The sequence below is a fragment of the Chiloscyllium plagiosum genome, unplaced genomic scaffold (genome assembly GCF_037043375.1).
Source record: "Chiloscyllium plagiosum isolate Xiang-an unplaced genomic scaffold, Cpla_swu_hap1 HiC_scaffold_5, whole genome shotgun sequence".
NCBI lineage: Eukaryota > Metazoa > Chordata > Chondrichthyes > Orectolobiformes > Hemiscylliidae > Chiloscyllium > Chiloscyllium plagiosum.
In genome coordinates this window covers 30,953,994-30,979,872 of record NW_028270143.1, presented here as the reverse complement: position 1 = coordinate 30,979,872, position 25,879 = coordinate 30,953,994, and the positions used below count along the sequence as shown (strand labels likewise).

The 25,879-nt window shown below is 40.8% G+C and overlaps 1 protein-coding gene across 3 annotated transcripts in view; it reads right to left on the bottom strand.

Annotated features, from left to right (window-relative positions):
• The window catches only part of LOC122549783 (rap guanine nucleotide exchange factor 5-like), a 179,898-nt gene that overhangs the window by 7,869 nt on the left and 146,150 nt on the right, over nucleotides 1–25,879 (bottom strand). For all 3 annotated transcript variants that reach the window (XM_043689809.2, XM_043689811.2, XM_043689810.2), the window contains 6 exons: nucleotides 25,400–25,549; nucleotides 24,390–24,487; nucleotides 21,924–22,046; nucleotides 12,649–12,818; nucleotides 7,044–7,134; nucleotides 2,374–2,424 (listed from right to left, as the gene is read on the bottom strand). In XM_043689809.2, the coding sequence (XP_043545744.2) occupies nucleotides 2,374–2,424; nucleotides 7,044–7,134; nucleotides 12,649–12,818; nucleotides 21,924–22,046; nucleotides 24,390–24,487; nucleotides 25,400–25,549 (683 nt within the window). The remainder of the gene's footprint in view (nucleotides 1–2,373; nucleotides 2,425–7,043; nucleotides 7,135–12,648; nucleotides 12,819–21,923; nucleotides 22,047–24,389; nucleotides 24,488–25,399; nucleotides 25,550–25,879) is intronic.

The window sequence follows — 25,879 nt, the reverse complement described above, 5'->3', positions numbered from 1 at the left end:
ACTAATAATCAAAAATGTATCAACCTCTGTTTTAATATACTCAAAGACTAAACTTCATTGCCCTCTGGGATCAAGAATTATAACAATTTGCAACCCTCTGAGAAAAACATTTCTCATTATCTTGGTACTAATGGCACCTTCCTTATTGTTTATTGTGCCCGAATCTAGACTCCTCCACCTGAGGAAACATCCTAGCTACATCGAACATATTGATCCCTTTTAAGTATTTTATTTCAATGAGATTCTCTCTCATTCTTTGAAACTCCAAAAATACAGGCCAGTTTGCCCAATCTCTCTTCAAACAGCAGTCCCGCTATCCTGGGAATAAGTGTGGTGAATGTTTGTTGCATTCATCCTCTGGCAATAATACCTTTCCTGAGATAAGGAGATCAAAATTGCATACAGTACTCCAAGTGCAGTCAAATCAAGCTCCTATAGAATTGAAGCAAGGCTTCACTGTACTCAAATTCTCTTATAATAAAGGCTTTCTAATAGCCTGTTGCACTTGCATGTTAGCCTTCAGTGATTTGTTGACAATGACATCAAAGTCTCATTGTACATCTACACTTTCCAAACTCTCACCATTTAAGAAATAATCTACACATATTGTTCCTAGTAAATAGCCTTACATTTTCCACATCATATTCCATCTATCATGTTTCTGCATAATCACTAAGCCTGTCCAAATTCCTGAAAACATCTTTTATCTTATTCACAACACACATTCCTAATTAGTTTTGTATCTTCTGCAAGTATCTTCACGTTAGATCCCCCATAAAGGTGGTGAGAAAAAAAAGAAAATTTTTGCACTTATCAGAGCAAGAGACATTTATGTTGAGGACTGAAAAACTTTCATTGTCAAAACCCAATTACTTCCAGGTCAAACCATTGGTGAATCAAAACTATTTCAACCATTCTGATATCAGCCAGTGTGGGTTTGGAGTTCCACATCTGTAATGCCCCATTTGACTCTTTCCTACCTGTCTTTAGCTGACAGGTTAAGCCTGCAAGCCTGTGTGGTTTGCAACTTAGTCATCAAGTTGGCTCACTTCAGTTCTCAGTTAATCCCCATTCCTGCCAAGCCAGCCAAATCTTGATTTTAGCTCCTCAGTTAACCAAACACATCTCACCAGCGGTTCAAACTGTCAGGTTAGTTTTAAGGATAAGCTCTTGATACTTGATATCAAAAGTAACTTTAATGTGGATAAATGCTTCAACTTTACCCAATCATGCCTGAATTCCAAGTTAAAGGGAAGTGCACTGTTTTAGTAGTCTCCAGTGATAAACTTTTCCATTTTACCTCTTTAACCATTCTTAATTTCACTTTCTGTGACTCAATGGTTAGAGTCAGTTGGTGGCAAATTATGTTTTTGTGTTGTGCTAATAAATCATATAAATAAATAGGAATGAGGTTGAGAATGCCTAAGTTATTCCTGTGTTTTAGAGCCAAACTGAAACATAACATTTAATCCTTGTGGTAGTGAATTACAGTTATAAATCATGGCCTTTTTATCAACAAAAGAAATTTTATAATGTGTTTCATGATTGTGAGATTAGGAGAGACATCATCCAATCAATGACATACTTTTGACAGGTAATCATTGCTGTAATGATGGAAATACAGTAGTCATGGCACAGTGGCTAGCACTGCTGCCTCTCAGTGCCACGAACATCTGGCACATTCTCCCAGTGTCTACGTGGGTTTCCTCCGAGAGCTCTAGTTTCCTCCCACAGTCCAAAGATGTGCAGGTTAGGTGAATTGGCCATGCTAAATTGCCCATAGTGTTCAGGACTGTGTAGGTTAGTTGCATTAGTCATGGGAAATGTAGAGTAATAGGTTAGGGGAGTGGGTCTGGGTGGGATACTCTTTGGAGGGTCAATGTGGATTTGTTGGGCTGAATGGCCTGTTTCCACACTGACCAAATTATTAGTTGGAAGAAGGATAAAATTGGCTAAGAGACTAAGAATTTCTCAGCTTTTCTTCACAGTGCTGTGGAATCTTGTGCGCCCACTTGAGATTGGGGGCAGGACCCAAAAGACAGCACCTCCTACACTGAAGCATGTCATTAGTACAGTACTGAAATGTCAGCTGATTACATGATCACATCTTTGAAATGAAATTTGAATCCTTGATCTTCTCAAGGACATGAATGTTCTACCACTAAACCAAAGCATGAATTTGTAAACGTCCCAGGAGTTACACCCGTTAATGCACTCAGGAAATTGGGCATAGTGAACTCTGCATGATTCACCTTCAATTCAACCTTGGCATCGATATCTGAATTCCCAATGTATGAAACTTTGAATGTAAATTTATGAAATTACTCTAGAAGTGATGTTCTGAATATTTTAAATAGGTGTATAGGCACTTACCGTTAAATTTTCAAGTTCAGAGAATAGCTTCTTAAATTTCCCAGGCACTTTCTAAGGAAATTGTAAAACAGCATAAATATGCATCTCTAATGTGATACTGTCTTACAAGCAAAATGTTTATAACAGGCAGCTGTTTTCTATCTCATGATTACTTTATAAATGGTGAAAATAAAAAATCAGTTGAGACCCAACACAGACACTGTGTTCAAATGAAGCTAATATAGCAGTTATTCAATATAGGGATCTGCCCAGTGAAGATAAGTTGACTTTTACATTTGTCAGCATTGTACAGTGTTTGTCATATATTTCAATATTTTTCCAAACGTCAGTGCTATAATGTCATTGACAATGGATAAAGTCATCCTGTCAGGCTCTACTGTCATGCTTTGCACTGCGATTTAAATCCATTCACAACTTTGGCTGTTAAAACAAGCCTTGCTTTTAAAATAAAAAAAAAGCAATTTCAACATTTGCTCTCTTCATGAATTACAGGCACTTTGCTTTGAAGTTGAAATAGGATAATGTTCTGTTCTGTCAGTTTCAGGCAATGCACCCAGACGTTTGTTATTATATCAATATCCAATGTGAATGCTTGGATGGATGTCAAAGTGATTAATCACTTTAATCATTAGGTGGCCTACTCCTTTATTAATTATAGAGAGATTTAATAAGTTTTAATAACAGATTATGCATTGAATATAGTTTCCTGTTTGCTTATAATCCTAAACAGCATTTAAAGAATTACAATTTTTACACTAGAGAAGGATATTTTCTTTACCAATGTAATTAATGTATTTAAATTCAGGGTTTTATTAGATTTTTAGAAATTTAACTTATTCTAATGATTCCAAAGTGATTTCCCACTGCATTTCATGGATTGGGGGACACTACGTAGTGGACACTGGAAGAATGGCTCTGGAGGGTACATGGCAGGCATTGAGGACTGACCAGGCCAGCATTTATTGCCCATCCCAACTGGAGTGGTGAACTTTCTTGGCCTTGTCCTGATGAACAATTGGGTGGTGAGCTGCCTTCATGAATGGCTGCATTACTTGGTGTGTAGTTTGATGCAGAATGCTGTTTGCGGGGGAAGTCGGGGGGGGGGGGGGGGGGGGGGGGGAGTCACTCTAAGGTTTTGGCCCAGCAACAGTGAAAGAATGGAGATTTTGATCCAAGTCAGAATGGTCTGTGACTTGAAAGGGAACTTGCAGCTAGTGGCACTTAATTCGATCTGCTGCCTTTGTGCTTGTACATAATGGAAGGTGTGGATTTTGAAGCTGCTGTTAAAAGATTCTGGATGAGCTATTGCAGATGATGGTACACACTGCTGCCACTGTGCGCCAGTGGTGAAGACAGTCACTGCCGTAGATGATGTGTGTGGTACCAATCAATTGGTTTGCCTGGTCCTGGATGGTGTCAAGCTTCTCAAGTGTAAATGAACACTGGGGAGACTCAAGGTAAGTTATTCACCACAGAATTCCTAGCTTCTGATCTGTACATGCAGCCACAATATTGATCGAGTTCAGTGTGTGGTCAATGTTAACTCTCAGAATTTAAAAGTGAATGAACCAGTGGGGGCAATGCCACTGATCATCAAGGCAAAATGATTAGATTCTCTATTCGAGGAAATGGACATTGCCTTCCTGACTCGACCAGCTGTAAGTAGTGGTGAACGACATTGAAGTCCCCCACCCAAAGTACATTTGACACTCTAGCAATGCTCGGTGCCTCTTCCAATTTTTGTTCAACACTGAGCTGTACTGATTCATCAGCCGAGGGAAGGTGGTAGGTGGTAGGTGGTAACCTGCTGGAGATGGTTAACATGTTGTTATAATATGTCATGGGGTCTAGAGTCAAAGTTGAGGACTCCTTCCAACTGTAAACCACAATGCAACCACCAGTGGGATAGGACATTCCTAGAAATGATGATCATGTTGTCTGTGATATTACAGATAACATTTTGCTGTTGCTTACCCAGTCTGAGAGACAACTCTCCCCACTCTGGCACAAGCCCACAGATGTTATAAAGGAGGACATTGTGGGGTCAAGTTGGCTGGATTTGCTTTTTCACCAGCACTTACATTGTTGCCTGGTAGTCCATGAATTTAATTATTTTTATTGTATTTTGTATCAGCTTGATACAATGGAATGACTTCTGGAGTCATATTAGAACAGATCGAATGTTAATGGCTGATTTTCTTCTCTAAATTATATTAATGAATCAACAGGGCATGGTGTGTTGTAGGTGAGTGTCTGTGTTGAGTGGGCATGGAGTGGTAACGTGGCTGTGAGCAGTTGGGGTGGTATAAGTCGTGGATGAGGAGTGCACTTTAGTGAACCTTCAAACAATGTTGGGAGATGGGCTACTGTTTTGAAGACCTGATGCCTCGGTGCTGCGATTCCTGGAGCAATACACCCTGGTTCACAAAGCGCACTGTGAATCAAACCAATCTAAACAGACATAAACCCCCTAGGCAAAGTCACACATTGATTGGGTATTTGGATTTTCCTGAGACCTTGTCACTGGACTCCAACCGATGTCAGGAGATATTCTATGAACTGGAATTTAACAGGTTAAGGGAAACTTGATTTAAGGCACTGAAATATTAATGGAAATAAATGAAGTTATTTGGGATACGATATTTCCTCTGTTTAGGAAGCCTAGAAATAGGAAGCAGTGTCTAAAAATGAGAGCCAGGATTGACAGGTGTAAACGTAGGAAGCACTTCTACCTGCAATAAATGAGTGGTTGGAGTTTGGAACTCAGAAATAGCAACCACATCAATTATTACTATTTTTAAAGCTAAGGTTTTTTTTGTTAACTAAAGGCATTACAGGATACAGGGCAGAGGTAGCTGTATGGAGAGGAGGTACAAATCAGGCACAGTCCCATTTCTCACTGGTGCAACAAGTGTAAGAGGCTAAATTACTTGATTCTGCCATTACGTTTCAAATGATTTGTGGACATCTGAAGCCTGTTATATTGCCTCATATTCACAAGTTCATTATTTCATCCGTAAGAGTTAAAAGGAATTAAGTGTGGGTTCAGGTAAAATTCTATTCAACCAAACAACAATTTAAATGTGGATTACTAAAATGCAAAGTCAATTTTGTGGTATCTCTGTACACATGCTGGGGAGAGTTATTTTATTCTGGTGGTTTAACATCTGATATTATGGTCACAATATTTATGGTCGGCCAAGGAGGAGCTGAATGAATGCGGTAATATGTCTGAAGTTTGAATGCCAAATGGATAGAGTCACAGAGTTGTACAGCAGAGAAACAGACCTTTTTGTCCTACTCGTCCATGCTGACCAGATATCCTAAATTACTCTAGTCCCATTTGCTAGCATTTCACCCATATCCCTCTAAACTCTTCCTATTCTTCCAGATGCCTTTTAATTATTATAATTGTACCAGCCTCCATCTCCTCTGGCAGCTCATTCCACACATGCACCATCCTCTGTGTGAAGAAGTTGCCCCTTAGGTCAGTTTTAAATCTTTCCCCTCTCACCTTAAACCCGTGCCCTCTAGTTTTGAACACACCTACCCTGAGAGAAAGACCTAGTCTATTCACCCTACCCATGCCCCTCCTGACGTTATAAATCTCTATAAGGTCACCCTTCACCCCTCTGAGGCTCCAGGGAAAATAACCCCAGCCTATTCAGCCTCTCCCTGTAGCTCAAACTCTCCAACCTCGACAAATGAGACCACAATTGCATTTTGCCTCCTATTTCTCAACCATTCTTTGCAAGTGTGATCTAAATTGGCATTAAAGTGTTAAACCTCACCCAGGACACAGGCACACTTCCTGATCTAATACCACAAAAATGTAGGCCTGTATGCAGCAGATTCAGCTTACATTCCTGGATTTTAACGTTTTGATGAAGTCAAGGTAGAAGTTTAGCATCAAAGCCAAAATCCGAAATGTGATATTAAATTCAAATTATGATTGTTCCTCACAATAGTCCACAAAGCTTTTTATTCAATTGCCCTGACATCCTTTTGAATCGATCTATTAAGCATGTCTTCTTTTGGTAAAAAATATTTTAAAGGATTGCAAAACATTAGTAAATTAATTACAGGCAAATGGTAAAAATATTACTATATTTCTTTAGCAAATAGAATTCCAGAAATGATTTAAAATTTAGACACAAAGTGTTGCACTTCCAACACTTGAGAGACGCAGTCTAATGTATAACTCATTGCTGCTGGTTCAAGCCTCTCCAGGTCTTTCTGCCATAAAGCGTGGGTTTCCTCCGGGTGCTCTGGTTTCCTCCCACAGTCCAAAGATGTGCAGGTCAGGTGAATTGGCCATGCTAAATTACCCGTAGTGTTAGGTAAGGGGTAAATGCAGGGGTATGGGTGGGTTGCGCTTCGGCGGGGCGGTGTGGACTTGTTGGGCCAAAGGGCCTGTTTCCACACTGTAAGTAATCTAATCTAATCTAATCTAATCTAATCTAATCTAATCTAATCTAATAAAAAAAAGCAGAAGGTGTGGTATAACTCCACCCTCATTGATGGTATGTCCCAGCATGTTAACTAGAGTTAATACAGACACCCGTCTCAAACTCACACTGTCTTTCCATAATATTGCATGTATTTGTACGTGATCATTTGGTTGCACAATGAGATTGCAGATCCCTGATGATAATAATTTGAGTGCTTACCTCCCAGGTCTGAGAGAGTCGGCAGACAGCAGCACTGTTGAGACCCATGATTATGGCGAAGAAAGAGTTAAGGTTCCTCAATGCCCTGCAGCTAAGAAGTGGAAGATGACACACATTAAACTATGAAATTTGAAGTCTAGTGTCGTGAACAAAAATTGTTATATACTGAAATGCTGCAAACTGCTCATGGAATAAGGACAGCCATCTACTGTCCAGTATCTTACTGTCACACATTGGCAAATTAAAATTAGATTTCAATTTAGTACAGATTTTATTTTCCTATTCCAACTTTCCTGTCGCAATCACATATCTTGATAAATACAGTATGGGTTCATATCATTCAGTCCTGCAGGATTCTTGATTAGTTTAGGTAGGGTACAAGAGATTGACTATACTATTATCAATTATTTTAGCAATCTTACTATTCAACCTGATCTCTAAAAGTCACATCCCAAAGGTCAGGTCATATATAAGTTCTGATTTGCAGTTACCCCACAGTTACATTTGACTACATAATAGTCACCTCTGACTACATAATCATCACATCTTCATTTGTACAACTGTCATCATCCTAACGTAACAAAGGCTTTGCATGCCTCATTAGTTGTTACTAGCTATCAAAATATTAAGTACATAGATTAAAATGTGCTAACTGTAGCAAAATGAAAAGACAGTGATGGAAGCAGTTTCTGTTTGGAAAGAAATTGACTAAGCACAGTAACAAACGTTTTAAAGCACTGAATAAAAACCACATAATATGGAATTTATCATTTGCATTATTTTGCACATAAAACTCAACTGTATCCTCCTGACAGCTGACTTCTTCAATTTACATCTTTCACCTTCATTGATCTTTGGTGGCATTTCTGTATTTAATATGTATGATGATGAATATATTCTATTATCCACACAAACTGACATGCTTTTTATACTAAAGTAGGACCATAATTTTATAAAATGGTCCATCGGCACAGTTCCAGTTTTTAGTCTAACCTGAGCTGACTTGAATAATTTTAACTCCCTATGCCCAACGGGTCAGGGAAGGGTAGTTCATAAGTCATAAAACCAACCCCAAAAAGTGTTTAACATCCACTTTCTGTTTTAATGGTGGACAGGTGGTAGAGATAGGTATGGCAACTAACCTGCTCTCCAGAGAAAGACCCGCCATATTAAATACAATTACCGAGGTAAAAAGTAAAAATGGTCTATAATGGGTTGGGAAAAAAAAAATGAAGGGATAAGCCAGTGAATAAAGCAGAAGCAGATATTTCTTCAGATTTTTCATAACGGTCAGCAAAACAAATTACAAAAATAGTGGCGGCATCGATTGAAATATTCTAGACAGGATTCTGGAAGGGTTACTGCAGAAAAGAAAATAATTAATATTGCACCTCTGTACAAGGGAGGGAGGGAGACAGAAAGCAGGATACTATGCACCAATTAGCCGCTCAAGTCTATTCATTAGGGAAGAAATAGCAGGACATTCAGAAAAGCTTCAATCAAACAAAGTTAATATGGCTGTCTGAAAGAGAAATCATGTTTGATAGGTTTGATAGATCTCTTTGAGGGTAAACAAGCAGGGTTGATAAAGGGGAAATCAGTAGATGTACTGTTTTTGGATTTGCAGAAGGTATTCGGCAAGAAACCACAATTATTGCACAACATAGGGGCACATGGTATTGGGGGTAATGCAGTTAACACACAAAGACAAACTTAGGATTAATTGGTGTCTTTGAAGATGCAAAGCTTTAAGTAATAAAATGCCATAAGAATCAGTCCTAGGGCTCAATGATTTACTATCTATCTATATTAATAATTCACTGTCTACTTGTACTCCAAGCGGCTTGGATGAGGGACAGAGTGTTACTCGTCCAATATTACTGATGATTCAAAATAGGTGGGAGGACATGATGATGTAAGGAATTTGCAAGAGGATACAGTTAGGTCGAGTAAATGGGTAAGAAACTTGGGAGATGGATTTCAATGTAGGAACATGTGAGGTCATGCATTTTGGTAGAAAGAATCAAAAAGTGGATTATTCTTCAAATGGAGAGAAAGACTCCAAAAATGTGCATCATAGAGGGATTTCGGTTTTCTTGTGCATGAAACACTAAAGGTAAATATTCAGATGCAGGAAATCATTAAGAAGTGTGATGTAGACTGTAAGAGTTATAAATATAAGTAGAAATTATACAGCAAGGAAACAGACCCCTCAGTCCAACTAGTTCACACTGACCATATTGCCAAACTAAAGTAATCTCACCTGAGTTTGGCCCAGATCCCTCCAAACATTTCTTATTCATGATTTGGAGATGAAGGAGCGTCGCTCCGAAAGCTAGTGTGCTTCCAATTAAACCTGTTGGACTATAACCTGGTGTTGTGTGATTTTTAATTTTCTTATTCATGACTTTTAAATGTTGTAACTCTACCTGCATCAACCATTCTTCCGCCAGTTCATTCCGCAAACAAACTATTGCATGAAAAAGTTGCCCCTCACGTCTTTAAAACTTTCTTCGCTCACCTTAAAAAAATGCTCCCTAGTTTTTAACTCCCCCAGTCTAGGAAGTCCTTTGCTATTCATCATATCTACACCCCTCATGATTTTATAAACCTCTATAAAAAGGTCACTCCTCAACCTCCTATGCTTCAGTAACAAAAAATCCCACCCTATTCCAGTCTCTTTCTCTAACTCAAACACTCCATTTCCAGTTAACATCCTGGTAAATCTTTTCTGAAGCTTCTTCAATTTAATAATATCCTTCATAGGGAAACCTGAACTACATATAGTCCTCAAAGTGACCTCAACATAATGTCCCAACTCTTCTACTCAGAACACTATGTATATTAAATATCATTTCTGTAAATTTGGGCTTTTGAGTTAGTAACCATGGTTTTTTTGTGTGCCTGAAGTTAATAGCTTATAAGGACTTCTATAGCCATCATAATTTCTTTTAGAACAGGTCTTGAAGCCTTGCTTTCAAATTATTGTGTTTTTATGTACATTAGGAGAGTAGATGGTTATTCTTTTTTCCACCCATCCATATATTATAGTCTTTGGCTTTCATGGAAAATGATTGTCAACGAGCAGGATGCTTTCTCGTTGTTGTGTTTCTATTCGCCGAGCTGGAAGTTTTTGTTGCAAACGTTTCGTCCCCTGGCTAGGCGACATCATCAGTGCTTGGGAGCTTCCTGCGAAGCGCATCTTTGATGTTTCCTCCGGTGTTTATAGTGGTCTGTCCCTGCCGCTCCCGGTTGTCAGTTTCAGCTGTCCGCTGTAGTGGTTGGTATATTGGGTCCAGGTCGATGTGTTTGTTGATGGAGTTTGTGGATGAATGCCATGCCTCTAGGAATTCCCTGGCTGTTCTCTGTCTGGCTTGCCCTTTGATAGTAGTGTTGTCCCAGTCGAATTCATGTTGCTTGTTGTCTGCGTGTGTGGCTACTAAGGATAGCTGGTCGTGTTGTTTCGTGGCTAGTTGATGTTCATGTATGCGGATTGTTAGCTGTCTTCCTGTTTGTCCTATATAGTGTTTTGTGCAGTCCTTGGACTAGCCACACTACCATACATCAGGAGCATCTCGGAACTGACAGCCAGACTACTGCGACCCCTAGGACTCATAACGGCACACAAACCAACAGCCACGCTCAGACAACAACTCACCAGAACGAAGGACCCGATACCCAACATGAGCAAAACTAATGTAGTGTACAAAATACCATGCAAAGACAGCACAAAACACTATATAGGACAAACAGGAAGACAGCTAACAATCCGCATACATGAACATCAACCAGCCACGAAACGACACGACCTGCTATCCTTAGTAGCCACACACGCAGACAACAAGCAACATGAATTCGACTGGGACAACACTACTATCATAGGGCAAGCCAGATAGAGAACAGCCAGGGAATTCCTAGAGGCATGGCATTCATCCACAAACTCCATCAACAAACACATCGACCTGGACCCAATATACCAACCACTACAGCGGACAGCTGAAACTGACAACCGGAAGCGGCAGGGACAGACCACTATAAACACCGGAGGAAACATCAAAGAAGCGCTTCGCAGGAGGCTCCCAAGCACTGATGATGTCGCCTAGCCAGGGGACGAAACGTTTGCAACAAAAACTTCCAGCTCGGCGAACAGAACCACAACAATGAGCACCCGAGCTACAAATCTTCGCACAAAGGATGCTTTCTCCTTAATGCTTGATTTTATAATTTTTTTCTTCCAAACAGGAATACAATGGTATTGAGCAGAAATGCGACTGCGGGTCTTTGTGCTTCATTAACACACATTTGCAGCTCTGATTTTCTGGTGACAGTCTGCTTGCATATATGATCCTTTGACTGAAAGTAAACAATTAGTGTTGCATAACAACAGAAGCCAAATAATTTCACAAAGCAAATTAACATTTAAACTCTTTCACCTCCTGCAGGATACCTTATCTGCTACACCTTTGAGAATGCAATTCTATTCTGCAGGATCTTAACAAAAGTGTGTTTTCTAGAGATTTTCATATTCTCTAATTAGGCAATTAAAAATAAACATGCATTTGCTTGTTTTTTGTTAAAATAGAATGCTCAGGGTAAATGAAAAAATCGTGGGAGTAAGCAATAATATATTTCCCCATTGGATGGTAATTCACACCAACGAAATATAAAACAATAATCTATCCATGTAATGAATTATCACCTGAGAATTGTAGTGTTCCAGTAATAAATCAAATCAAATGTTCCCCTAGCATCCCAGGGCTCATTTCTGTACATAGTGTAAAACAGAATTGCTCTCGGATGGCCATGAGTTCCAAATGTTCTTTTACTTGAGTTAAAGAGACTATTATAACTCATTCAGAACATTCCTCCAAGGGCTAATGCCAAGGCCCATAGCTGCTAAAAGAAGCCTTATCATCAGTATAATTAACTCTTAAGGCTCCAAGTTACAAGGAAGAACATTGATCAAATTTGCTGTACAGTAGTTTTCTGGTTTTTAAAAAATATTTTTCTACGGGGAATGGATGATGATGACATCATCACGGAGGCTGACTTGTAGGAGCGACTAACTCAACAGGAAGAGGGAGCAGAATTAGCAAAGATATACTGATTAGCATAATAGCCTCCAGGACCTACTAGCTCAGTCAAATGCATGTTAGTTACACTTCTTTGTGCTACATTGCTCAGTAACTCTTGAGACAAATGCCCTAATTAGCTAAGGAGCTTTTTCTTTGCAAATAGAAAGCATAGAAAGATAATTATATGACGGTTCATTATTTTTCAGCAGAATTTTAAAAATGGTTCCCTCATTTTGGAAAAAGATTTCAAATCACCACAAGTTTCTCCGCTACTCAGCATCAAAATCAGCATCGTACAAACACAATGCAACTGTGTAAATTATACCAAACTGCATTAATAGCGTGGGATAGTATGAAAATGCCGAACAGTTCCTGCTTCCTAGCACCACAGAGAAGCTTTGTCAAACACAGACGTCAATGATATATCCCTTTCAGAGCTGCAGATGTGTCCTGGAAACAGTGACCTTGGGTCGGCTCTTGTTTTTAAATCCATTTATGACCTATTTGTGCAAAATGCTTTTTCCACTTACTGAGCAGCAACCTTTATGAACTTTTTAACAAGTTGCACCCGTTTGGATAGCTGACTACAGAGGAGGATTTCAGTAGCGACCCACAGTTGAACCTCATTGCACCGCTGCAACAGAAAGTCAAGGTTGGCAGTAGTGTTCCCTCGGTGGAACGTGTAATAGATCAGTTCCTGCTGCAAAGGGAACACAAGGAAAGAAAATCAGTGAATATCCTGATACATGTACTGAGAAAGAAAATCTTTTATCGAATGGAAGAGGTCCACTGAACCAAGAAATGTCAGCATATTCATTCTCCTTTAACCAAAATGTTGGACTTCTTTATGCGTTAAAGCAAATTGCCCCAAATCACATTATAAAACATAATTTGATGCTCATTTAGGCAGCAATCATGGCTCACTGCGTAACACATTCACTTCTGGCACAGGAGGGTATAGACCATGTCTTGCTGTAGACTGCTGAGCACAAAATCTAAGCTAACAATTGATGACAGTATAGTGAATGCTGAACAGTTGGCAGTGCTGTCTTTTGAATGGGATATCTAAACAATACTTCCACTCTTTCAGGTGTTCTTTGTTCCAATGTCTTGGCCAATATTTTGATTCCTTGAAGATTTTCTGGTTATTATCTAATTTTTCGTGGACTCCCACTGCATACAAACTGGCTGCCATTTTGATATATTGCAATGTTAATTACAATCCAAATGTACTGGGATGTTGTGAGGCAGCATATGGTCACCAGTACTTTTTTGTTTATCGACTTTATAGAGTGTACATGGTTCAATGTGACTGTAAGTGGAGTTTTCATTGGCTTGATTTGTAGAAAAGCCTCAAGACCAAATCTAGAGATGTCTCTTGTATAGTTATTACATGAGCAACTTTTTTTTGGCTTTATATTAAATAACATTCTCTTTACATAAATGACGTTCTTAAATAATTAGGTCTAATGTCCTAATGGTTCAATAAGATCTGGATTATGTTTGACTACAGAATTAGTGCAACCTGGTTAAAGCCCTCTGAAATAACCTAGTAAGCCATTCAGTTCAAAAGAAACAAATGCTAGCCTTGACAGCACTGCCCATACCCTGTATACCAATAAAGAAATGCTACAATAATGAAATAGGGCAGAATCCCAGGGCCTGGATTGCTTGACCCTCGTCACCATGGGGAAGGATAAAAATAGTTGCAGGAAATGGCAACAGTGATATCCCAGAGACATTCATAAGTTGAGGAATGAGAGATGCAACATAGGTCCCCCGTTCCTCCTTAAACTGAGCCACTGGCGTAAAGGTTAGGAAAGCTGTGATCATGACAACCACTAGAATATAGTTGCCACCCACTCATTCTGAGTATAAGTCCCTGACCAATAGAAGGCACATTTTGGTGATGTTGGGCCTGGATATCCTTAAATTTGTGCCTCCACCATCTTTCAGTCCGTTGAATAAAGCGACAGTGAGCCTCTAGAAGTCTCATCAATCCCCTCCACCTCTTGGTCATTCACTTGCTCCTTCTCCCTCTGAAAGCTGTGCAGCAGCCAATGGAGGTATTTATTCTTGCTGAGCTTGCAGAAGTTGTAATTACAGTCTTTTTCTATATTGCCTACAGAATAGCACTAAGACCACATGACCTCCAGCAATGGTGTTGTCCATGTGAGATCCATGAACACATCATTTGTGAGTCATGTTACAAAAATAAAGCAATTTTCATGAACAGGTTCCATCACAAAGCCTCATGTCATGCTTTCACAAAGTATAGGAGAGAAGCTTCCAGAGTTCATTGTCATGCCTCCATAGGGATCTCGGAGGTATGTGGCGTTCTCCAATTGTACATTGTACACCAAAGTTTTCATACAACATTGTGAGTAGAGATTCTGCTAGTAAGCCACAGTGATAGCCCCTTCCAATACTTGCTATGGATGTGACTGTGAAATAGGAAGTTAAGGTTTTTTTAATGACTTTGTTTTCATTATAGTTGTTTAGCTGATAATGACCAGGAGGTAATTAGTGCACACAATATGATTGATGAACTTGATTGCCGATGATCATAGTTTCTTAACCTGTTCTTAAGCTGCATTTTTAGGCACCAATGTGCCAATAAAGTTCAAATTAAAACGATAGATGAAAGGCACTTCTAAACCAATGGGCGCTTGAAAACTGCAATTACCCCAGGACGAAATCCAATTCAAGGGTTTATCAGTTCCTAAAGAAAAAAAACAGTAACTTACTTTGCATGTGGTGTCTGCCATTTGCATTGATATTGTGCAACTGACTCTTAATTTGATATTGCAAGGTTCCGAATTTGTTTCAGAATGAGTAAATTGCAAGCTTCACCAGTGATACTCAAATTTCCTTCATTCTTCATGTGCCTTTTTGCCATGCTGTTGCTTTGGCCCCTTTGGCTGTCAATGTATCCCCACTTCTGTTGTCTCCCTTTACATAACCATCAAGGTCCTCACTTGAACTACAGAACCCAGACATCGGAAATTCCTATGCCCATTTTAGCCCAACACCTTCCCCATGTAGATGCCAGAGTTACAGTGACCTGTTTGAACACCCCTACCCTGAGCTCCCAGTTCCCTCCCACTCGCTTTGAGGCATCACTCGATACCTACAATCATCCCTTATCATTGCCGCAATTTTTTTAGTGGCCCAGTATAACGAAGTCCATCCTTGAATTCCAGTTGCCTTTTTGCTCCAGGACTACATGGAATATCCCTTATAAGGATACTCACCATTAATGGGCCATCCCCAGGACTGACTTGGCAAGACAGCTGGGAATAAGCACTGCCCACTCTCTAACCCACCTGTAACAACCAGAATGTTTGCACGCATCCTCCAGGATTGACACAGATCCCTGGGCCCCGGTAGAAACAAGCAGATGCCTGACCATGACCAAACCCCTGGACTGATGGAACACATTTTGCCAAAATTAGGTAGAAATGAAACTTCAGAATTTCTAGCATGGAAGCTTTGCCAGCAGCCAACTATTTTTCAAAAAGGGTGTAATGAAAGAAATGTTTAGCAATTTACCTGAATGTTGAGCCAGGAGAAATACTCAGGTCATTGTTAGTTCTCATTTGCCTCCTTTCAACCCTGTCCTAGCCAACTCTGCACCTCCCCACAACTGCAGAATGCCCTGTTGGGTGTGACAACTGCAGTCAGCATTTTGGTTACCTCACTATGACACAGGAGGATCAGTAGCACACCTTTATCTCTTCCATTTAATCAGTTAAGTGTTGTGCTGCTTGATCCACATCCAAAATTGGGCTCTAATAATTTTCTAGGCCGCTAGACTTTTAATTCCTTCAGCAGAAACTCAGCCCACTTCTATCATTTAATAATTAATTCACATTTAGTTGTAGATATCCTCAAAGAATGCCAAAGATCTAGTTTATTTTTAAAATGGAATCTATTTGCTGATACAGAGCAAAATGAGCTCATATGCCAACATGGAGAAACTATTGGTCAATTATGGACTCATGGGTGGGATTCCTTGAACAATTTTGATTGCGTCGTGACGTCAGGAGGAAGGACAGAGAAAAGACTAGTTTACATTCCCACAGTTTACAAGAGGAAACTGAAAAATGAGTCAGCTCAGATAAATCAACTTAATGTCTGTAAGGAAGTTACCGAGCAGATGAGATTGCACACTCACTGTCTCAGACAAGGAATGTACTACGGAATGGGGGAAGCCATTTAAAAAGCAGCAGTGGAAGTAATTATCTTCTGTTCCCTTTGAATTATTTCTCTTTGGCACAAGTGAATCATCTGGAGTTCAGACATTAAACATGGATCTAAACCAAGTCAAAGCTATTGAGTTAATTCTTTTTACTATAATCACAATGACTGCATCTTTATTTAAAAAACCAAAAAATGAGTGGAATTTTCCCAGCTCCTGAGTGGCATGGCCAATGGCTAGAAATGTGTGAAAATAAGGCGAGTTTGAAATAATCTGAATCTCAATATAGAGAAAAAAATTCTGATTTCTCCAGATGGGCCAAGTAGTGGCAGATGAACTTTAATTTTGATAAATGTGAGGTGTTGTATTTTGGTAAACCAAGTCTGGGCAGGCCTTACATAGTCAGTGGTAGGGCCCTGGGGAGTATGAACAGAGATCTTGGGGTGTGGGTTCACAGTTTCTTGAAAGTGGAATCACAGGTAGGTGGTGAAGATGACGTTTGGAACGCTTGCCTTCGTTGGTCAGAGGATTGAGTATAGGATTTGGGATGTCATTTTGCGGCTGTACAGGACAGTGGTGAGGCCACTTATAGAATACTGCACACAATTCTGGTCACCTTGCTGTAGGTTAAACTTGAGGGTGCAGAAAAGATTTACAAGGATGTTGCCAGGACTGGAGGTATGTTATGAGGTATGACTAGATACTTGATGATATTCACAGTCAAATGAATGGGCTGTATGGGAACATGGGGAGCCTGAAAGCTGATGGGGTTGACAGGCACGTAACACAAAATGGAACATGAAGAATGGTGAGCTGACTGCCAAATGGAGCATGTAACTCATTCACAAGAGCACAAAATGAACAGCGTGCCACCTGCAACCAAACCTCATCTCCACAATACATGGCTACTGGTACATTCACAATGGAAGAGCAAATGTAGTTTTTTGGTTTGTGGGAGTCAGGGCAGGCATGGGGATGGACATGTTTGTGATATGAGACCCATCAGGGGACAATTACATTAATCACGCTATAGGTTCACACATTTGTAACAAATTTGCATTTCATTTGCAGCGCATGCATTAACCAATAATGCACAGTACCAATCCTGGCCTCCAGCAATCATGACCATTTCATTGCTTATAATAATTTAATCCTTAACTGTCGTATGTGGCCAAAAAACATAGGAGGCAGTAATTACATCTCCACCAGAGATGTGTGTACTCATGAATGATCACAGTGATACATGCAAGGTAGCAGGCAATGTGCAAAATGAATGGAGGCCTCGTCCTATTACAATGCAGGCACATTATCTTTGGCCTCAGTGATCTCTTCATTAAAGTGCAAGGTTATGCTCTCATGAACGTAATGGTTGAAGGATCCCTGATAGCGTTGGCTTTTTTGGATACATGCCAGAGATCACCAATACAACTGTCATCATCTTCGGGATATAGAAAGACGTTCTTAACTCTGATATGATGGCCATGTAACCAGGTTCTACAGATAAAATGACAATCAAACACATGAAGATTGATAACTTTGTACATATGAACCAAAGTGAAAGACTCTGTGCAATTATTCACCTGCCCTATGTGCTCCTTAACCCTCCCACAATGTCTACAGCTAGGGTGAAGGGACCCTGCTCTGTGCTGGGGAGGATTTGGGTGGATAATCTTGGGGGGTCAGAAATCCTACCCAACTACAGCCTCCCCACCAGCTGCCTGGTGATACCAAACTGCCTCCCTGAGATTGGGGTCTGTCATGCACCTCTTGCCTTTTTATTGTGCAGGTCTGCGAGCATTCCCGGTAGTCACTGAGCATTCCATTGGACCTAGGTTTCCATGACATCTGCCACCCTATCCATGGAGACAATCAACTACATACACCCTGAAGCCAGCACATTATTGAGAACGTTAGTTGATTCGGACAACTATCAATGCAGTTTACTCTGACAAACTGGCCTGGTGTTCCTATGCCTGTCTGTGTACTCTGGCCAAAACCATTCTGCTTGGGTCTGAGCAGGCGCCTGGTTTTCAGCTGTGCTCTGAGCTCCAGTTACTGGCACATTTAGAGTCATAGAGATGTACAGCATGGAAACAGACCCTTCGGTCCAACCCGTCCATGCCGACCAGATATCCCAACCCAATCTAGTCCCACCTGTCAGCACCCGGCCCATATCCCTCCAAATCCTTCCTGTTCATATATCCATCCAATTGTACCAGCCTCCACCACTTCCTCTGGCAGCTCATTCCATACATGTACCACCCTCTGCGTGAAAAAGTTGCCCTCTTTTATATCTTTCCCCTCTCACCCTAAACCTATGCCCTCTAGTTCTGGACTCCCCAATCCAAGGGAAATGACTTTGTCTATTTATCCTATCCATGCTCCTCAATTTTGTAAACCTCTATAAGGTCACCCCTCAGCCTCCGACGCTCCAGGGAAAACAGGCCCAACCTGTTCAGCCTCTTCCTGTAGCTCAAATCCTCCAACTCTGACAACATCCTTGCAAATCTTTTCTGAACCCTTTCAAGTTTCACAACATCTTTCAGATAGGAAGGAGACCAGAATTGCACGCAACATTCCAACAGTGGCCTAACCAATGTCCTGTACAGCCACAACATGACCTCCTAACTCCTGTACTCAATACTCTGACCAATAAAGGAAAGTTTACCAAACGCCTTCTTCACTATCCTATCTACCTGCGACTCCACTTCCAAGGAGCTATGAATCTGCACTCCAAGGTCTCTTTGTTCAGAAACACTCCCTAGGACCTTACCATTAAGTGTATAAGTCCTGCTAAGATTTGCTTTCCCAAAATGCACCACCTCGCATTTATCTGAATTAAACTCCATCTGCCACTTCTCAGCCCATTGGCCCATCTCGTCCAGATCCTGTTGTAATCTGAGGTAACCCTCTTCGCTGTCCACTACACCTCCAATTTTGGTGTCATCTGCAAACTTACTAACTGTATCTCTTATGCTCACATCCAAATCATTTATGTAAATGACAAAAAGTAGAGGGCCCAGCACCGATCCTTGTGGCACTCCACTGGTCACAGGCCTCCAATCTGAAAAACAACCCTCCACCATCACCCTCTGTCTTCTACCTTTGAGCCAGTTCTGTATCCAAATGGCTAGTTCTCCCTGTATTCCATGAGATCTAACTTTGCTAATCAGTCTCCCATGGGGAACCTTGTCGAATGCCTTACTGAAGTCCATATAGATCACACCTACTGCTCTGCCCTCAATCTTCTTTGTTACGTCTTCAAAAAACTCAGTCAAGTTTGTGAGACATGATTTCCCACGCACAAAGCCATGTTGACTATCCCTAATCAGTCCTCGCCTTTAATGATATGCTCACCAGATTGTGCTCTCGAGTCTAGGTCAAATCTCAAAAGAGAACCTGCTGAGATGATGGTGAAGGGTGCAGGTGAAAGCCTTGCTGAGCACTGTCTGAAGGTTCAGAGCTAGGCGAGGGGCTGACATACTCACACTGGCCCTTTCAGGGTGGTGGTTGCTTGGGCACCTGCACAACAGAAGAGAGGTTGTTTGTTGAGCAATTGGAGTAGGAGTTGTAGGATCTCAAGAATGAATGAATTAATGCTGGTTGTTGTGGGACAGCACCGCAGTACACTTACTGGGATGCCGGCAGATAGAGCTCACAGTATCCCTACATGAACAGTGTAAATACTCCTCAACCTCATTCAGGATCTTCTTCACATAGAAGGTGAACAGCCAACTTTTGAGGAGTCCATCTTTGTTCTCTTGGCTCAGTGTCTCTTCCAGTGGGATGAAAGGAAAGACTAATTGTGATGGAAGTGGATGGAAGAGCTGTCAATGGTGGTACAGAAGCAAGAGAGGTGGGGAGATGTCTCTTGTTAAGTGAGTAGGAAGCACAGAAGATAGGAAGGTTCGTAATTTGGGAGGATGGGGTTGGAGAGAAGAATTTGTTGAGTGGAGATGCTGGATGTGATGGTGAGAGTTGTAGACAACTACTATTAGCAATCTTACTGCGCACTAGCAGAGCAAATGGAAGCATGAGACAGCAGAGAGATGTTGGCAGCATTTATCCATGTGGAGTATAGAAAATCACTGGCCTTCGTCCTGCACAGCAAGACTTTTACTTTTAAACTGAGATTAAGCACTGTATTGGGCAGCTACCTTGGTCCAAGGCTGGCTTCATGGCCTCATTTGCTGGTCTGAAGGTTAAGGACAGATCTCCACCTAGCACTACATCTATCAGGTAGGTCCCTGTCTGAAAAATGAGCTCTCGCTTCCAGGCCATGTCTGTGATAATGCTGGAGCAGTGTACAGCTGCGATTTAAATTAGTGCCAGCCATGTGAGATGCACAAGGTCCTGGCAGCAGTGAGCTCTTTCACCTTTGCTGCCACCTGATTGCACAAGATGGGTACCATACAGCCTATAATTAATCAAATGAGGAGAAGGTAACATGAGAAAAGTCGGCACGAGTCATGATGAGACTGACACCATGACACTTGTTGAAAAAGAAAACACAAACCTAAAATGGAAAAATTCAACTCAATCATTCCTCCATATTCCTGGGTTCATACACTCAGATATCAACAAAGTTAAAAATCACACAACACCAGGTTATAGTCCAACAGGTTTAATTGGAAGCACACTAGCTTTTGGAGCGACGCTCCTTCATCAGGTGGTGGAGCGTCACTCCGAAAGCTAATGTGCTCCAATTAAACCTGTTGGATTATAACCTGGTGTTGTGTGATTTTTAAGTTTGTACACCCCAGTCCAACACCGGCATCTCCAAATTAAGATATTAACAATGTATTAAAGCCCCTGTTAATCTGGGTGATGATAAGATGTGCTCAGTCTTATTAAGCTGCTTCAAAATCATACTAAACATTCAATCTGCTCAACTCAAGTTACTTTGTTTTTCTACTAAATTTGAATAACAATTTCAACAACAACAATTTGGATTTATATAGCGACTTTAAAGTTGAAAAACTATGAAACAAGGAAGGAGTTATTATGAGGATTGACAAAAGGCTTCGCAGAAGAGAGGGGTCGCTTTCAGTCAAGTTTATAAGTAGGAAGAAAGTGCAGAAGTTCAAGGTTTTTGGGTGGAGGCAATTTTACAGCACAATGTGCATTGATGAGTGAACACAGGCAATTGTGTTAGAAAACAGAAAACGTCTGCAGAGGAATGGGAATTTGGCCTCAACAGCTTTGTATAATCAACAAACATTTCTGATCAGACATATCCAATGGTACACATTTTATTCAAATACAGAATGGTTGACAATTTTTATTAATCGTGAGGTAGAATTAACTTTAACTTACTGATAATAGTTGAGATTGATTTACAATCATCCGTAAATGAAAACTGGACAAATTGCTAAGTAGACCACTTGTCAGTATTCGGTGAGAAGCTAGTTAAAGGGAACAAACCTGATTGGTGGCTCTCTCAGGTACCCTGCTTGGTATATATTTAATCCAGAGGTTGTTCAGAAAAGTTCAACCACCGCACAAAATGTTCACATACAACAGTGTAGCTGCTGAACAGAGCAAATAAATGCTTTGACGCGTATGAGTGATTTACTATGTAGCATGTTTAATGAAAACACTTACTTCACAAATGCAGTTAAACAAATCCCAATCAAAATTGGTTAATTTGTTGGCCAATTGCCAGGTATTCATTCCAAGCATTTGGATAGTTCGTTGTAGTATTTCGTCATTTTCTGCTGTAAGAGTCTGGAATAGATACACAAGTATCTGATTAATAACCATTTGTGTGACTTCCCCTGGATATATTATGAAGAGGTTTCATGACCCTGGAATGTTGCAAAGGGACAACTGATATTACCATATAGATTTTCTGATGGCCAGACAGTCGTTATTCCAGCATGAATGGGAGTTGTGCCTAAGAACCCTCCAAATCCCCAATAAGGCAGACTCACAACAAATTCAATAGGAAAGTGAAGAATCTGCTGGCAAATCCTCTACTGTCTGGAACTTTCGGGAAGTCTCCATTTAAAATCAGACTTCAGAGGGCTCTGATGAAATTAGATAAATAACTACCAGGAAAAGTCAGACTATCTATTTAGTGGTCTAACTCTTGAGTAACTATTTAACTGAAACACACGTTAACCTGACCTCTCCAATTGCACCTCCCCCAGATCACACAAAGGCCCAGAGCCTGATCTAGCAACATCAGGACCTGACACTCCTGAATCACTTTGCACCTGCCACCATCACTCCCCATCTTCCCTTATCCCATTGCTGGACACCACCTCCATTCTCCCAGCAGCCCTGGATACTCCTTCCACATCAGACCCGACCCGAACTGGCCAGAATCCTGTCCCCATTGCCAAACCAGACCAGAGAAAACCTTTCACGCCCTCAATCCCTGCTGAAAAGGACCTCCTGTGCTCAAACTCACCCGACCCAAAACCTCCCCCCCACCAGACCTCAGCGTCACCCACTACACCCTGCCATACAGCACCCAACACTGCCCTCCCACCCGTATTGCCAGAACTGACCAATTCCTTCCCCACACAGGTCCCAGCCCAATTCCACCATCACTAGGCCAGGACTCCTCCCCCCCTCCCCTCCAAAGACAGACAGACAGACAGACACCCCATCCCTCAATGGACAGATTTCTCTCAGCTACACCAACATACCCTAAATGCTGCATCACATAATCTTGTTCCTTTCGCACCAACAACTTTGCATTCTACCCCTTTTTAACTTACCATCCCACTCCTACCCAGTTTAAACCTTACTTACCTAGTACTTTGCCATTGTGGCATTCTATCCCCTACCCATCTGGCATCCAATGCCCTCCTCCACCCTCTGTTGTCCCCCAACACCCTACACTTTTCTTAAGTGGATACATTTGACAGCAGATGTCAAAGTTGTTGCCTGGACCTTTAAATGACAGAACATTGCAGCTGACAGCTGTGAGAGAAAGGGGTTAGGGTTTGCCTTCCTCCCCAACAGTTCTGCTCAAATGACAGAACTATCATAATGGGAGTGCGGCTCCACATTTCTGAAGGAGATCTGAGCAGAATCTCCCCTCAGAAATACGGAGCTCTTTTCTTTTACAAAAAAAAGGGTGGCAGCAGCAATCTGTGTCCATTTCCCACTGTTTCAAAAACGCAGCCCGTTGGTTTGATTAAAATTTCAGTCTTAGGCGATACATTAGCTCATTTTGCAGAAAAAGTTTCCCCACAAAATAGCAAAGAATAGAATTTGAAATTCTTCTTACAGGTATTAAAATGCTGATGTGATGTCACACTGTTGCAGGCAGCACAAGGAAAGAACTATATAAACTTGGCAAAAAAGGACAATATTGAGGTAGAAGGATGTTGAGAAACTTGAAAGGGGTCAGAAAAGATTTACAAGGATGCTGCCACAGTTGGACGCCTTGAGCTATAGGGAGAGGTTGAGCAGGCTGGGGCTGTTTTCCCTGGAGCATCAGAGGCTGAGGGCTGACCTCATAGAGGTCTATAAAATCATTAGGAGCATGGATAGGATAAGTAGACCAAGTCTTTTCCCTGGGATGGCGAAGTCCAGAACTAGAGCGCGTAGGTTTAAGGTGAGAAGGAAAAGATATAAAAGAGACTTAAGGGGCAGTTTTTTCACCCAGAGGATGGTACATGTATGGAATGTGCTGCCAGAGGAAGTGATGGAGGCTAGTACGAGTGCAATATTTAAAAGGCATCTGGATGGGTATATGAATAGGAAGGTTTTGGAGGGATATGGGCCGGGTGCTGGCAGGTGGGACTAGATTGGGTTGGGATATCTGGTCGGCACGGACAAGTTGGACCGAAGGGTCTGTTTCCACGCCGTACATTTCTATGACTTTTTACTATAACTGGCCTTTACATCTATTATCCTTCAAAGTTGAGCATGGGGTCACTGCTCAACATTCGTCCCGTTTGTTCTCGATTGTGTTATACAGTCCAATACCCAGTGCATTCGTATCCCCCCTTCTACACTTTGACAGCACTCAGCGGAAATCACGGAATAGTGAGAGAAACAAGAAACACTGGTATATGGTATACTGCACAACAGTGGAAAATTGTTTCTTACCAAGAAATCAGCAGGATCTTTTTTACAAACAAATATGCGAGTAGTCGGATCCAGTGATGTAAAAAGAGACACATCATTAGGTTGAAGAATTTGCCTTTCTGGAAACAGGAAAATTTGAGTTAAAAATCAGGTGAAACAACCACACTTCTACTTAAAAACCCGTTAAAACAGTAACTGGTGGACTCACTTATCTGCATCAAAAGAATCAATGGTTTCAAAATTAGAAACATCAATGATAATTGTATCACCATCATTATCAGTATGCTATGACAAAAGATTACAACACTACATCACTTCAACATTTGGAGTTTTAACTACAGGGTGCATTTCTTGTCATGTACTAGACTAGGTTTGAGTACTGGTGTCCTGTAAAGGTCACAGTCAAAATTACCCTAGTCACTTTAGTTCAAAATATCCTTTTGCTCCAAGTGCTAAAAGCCAGTCAGCCATTCAAAAGGAACCAAGACAAAAAGGAAGATTGACTCAAGTCCGATTACTGCCACCAAACAACTGTCAAAAGGAAACAGGATAAAAGAATTTCAACGAACCTGCAAAGCCAAGAAACCCATAATAGACTATTTAACTATCAATATTCCACTATCTACTCTTCATGAATCATCCTTAGAGATTGACCCACATACCATTTAACTTATTTTTGGACTTACCACTCATTTCAAATCTGTATGTATGCATTGTATTATTATTTCTTCTTGCACTTTGTATCTAATAAACTCATTTCATTCTTAACTCGAGGAAGTCTGGTTAAATTGGCTCCTTTTAAAACACAGGATCATTTGGCCTGGAAGAAAGGCATTTGTAAAGGAGAGAGGCTTTCTAAATTGATCCTGTTGTGACCAGCTAAGTGAATGGCCAAAGACAGAATGGGACCCAGTTCATGCCACCTCAACTGAGGGCTTGATATTTTGGGGTATCCTGGTTGGAACCTCACATGGAGCCTGCTCATAACATGTGATAGATTCTTTAAATTGATAAGGCAAGGAGGAACTCACCCTCAGTGGAAGTCACTGCCATGAGTACCAAATCTTCATCACACTGCTGGAATTTCTCAGCCACAATGTGGAGAACTTCCTGAGCTGACATTGACATCTTCGTTCGGATACTGACATAAGAATGATCTGTCACATAAACACGGCAGAAAACTGCAGGGAAATGAAAGAAACATTTCAGGATGATCTAATTCTCAGCATTTTTGAATATACGGGTAAAACAAACAGACAGTATGAAGGCATTGATTATTTAACTTGATAAAGAGATAATCATCACTCTCTAGTGTTAGCATGTTTTAGGTATTTGTACTTTCCATAGCAAACAGTAATAGGATACAAGAAATTGGCAATTTCACATTCTGCTTGATGAGTGTGGGTTAAGGTCATAGTGAATTAATTGTGCATCTTGCTTTCCAATAGGACTATTCAAGTTTACAAATCACTATCTAAAAATGAAAGAAAAACAGAAATCGCTGGAGAACT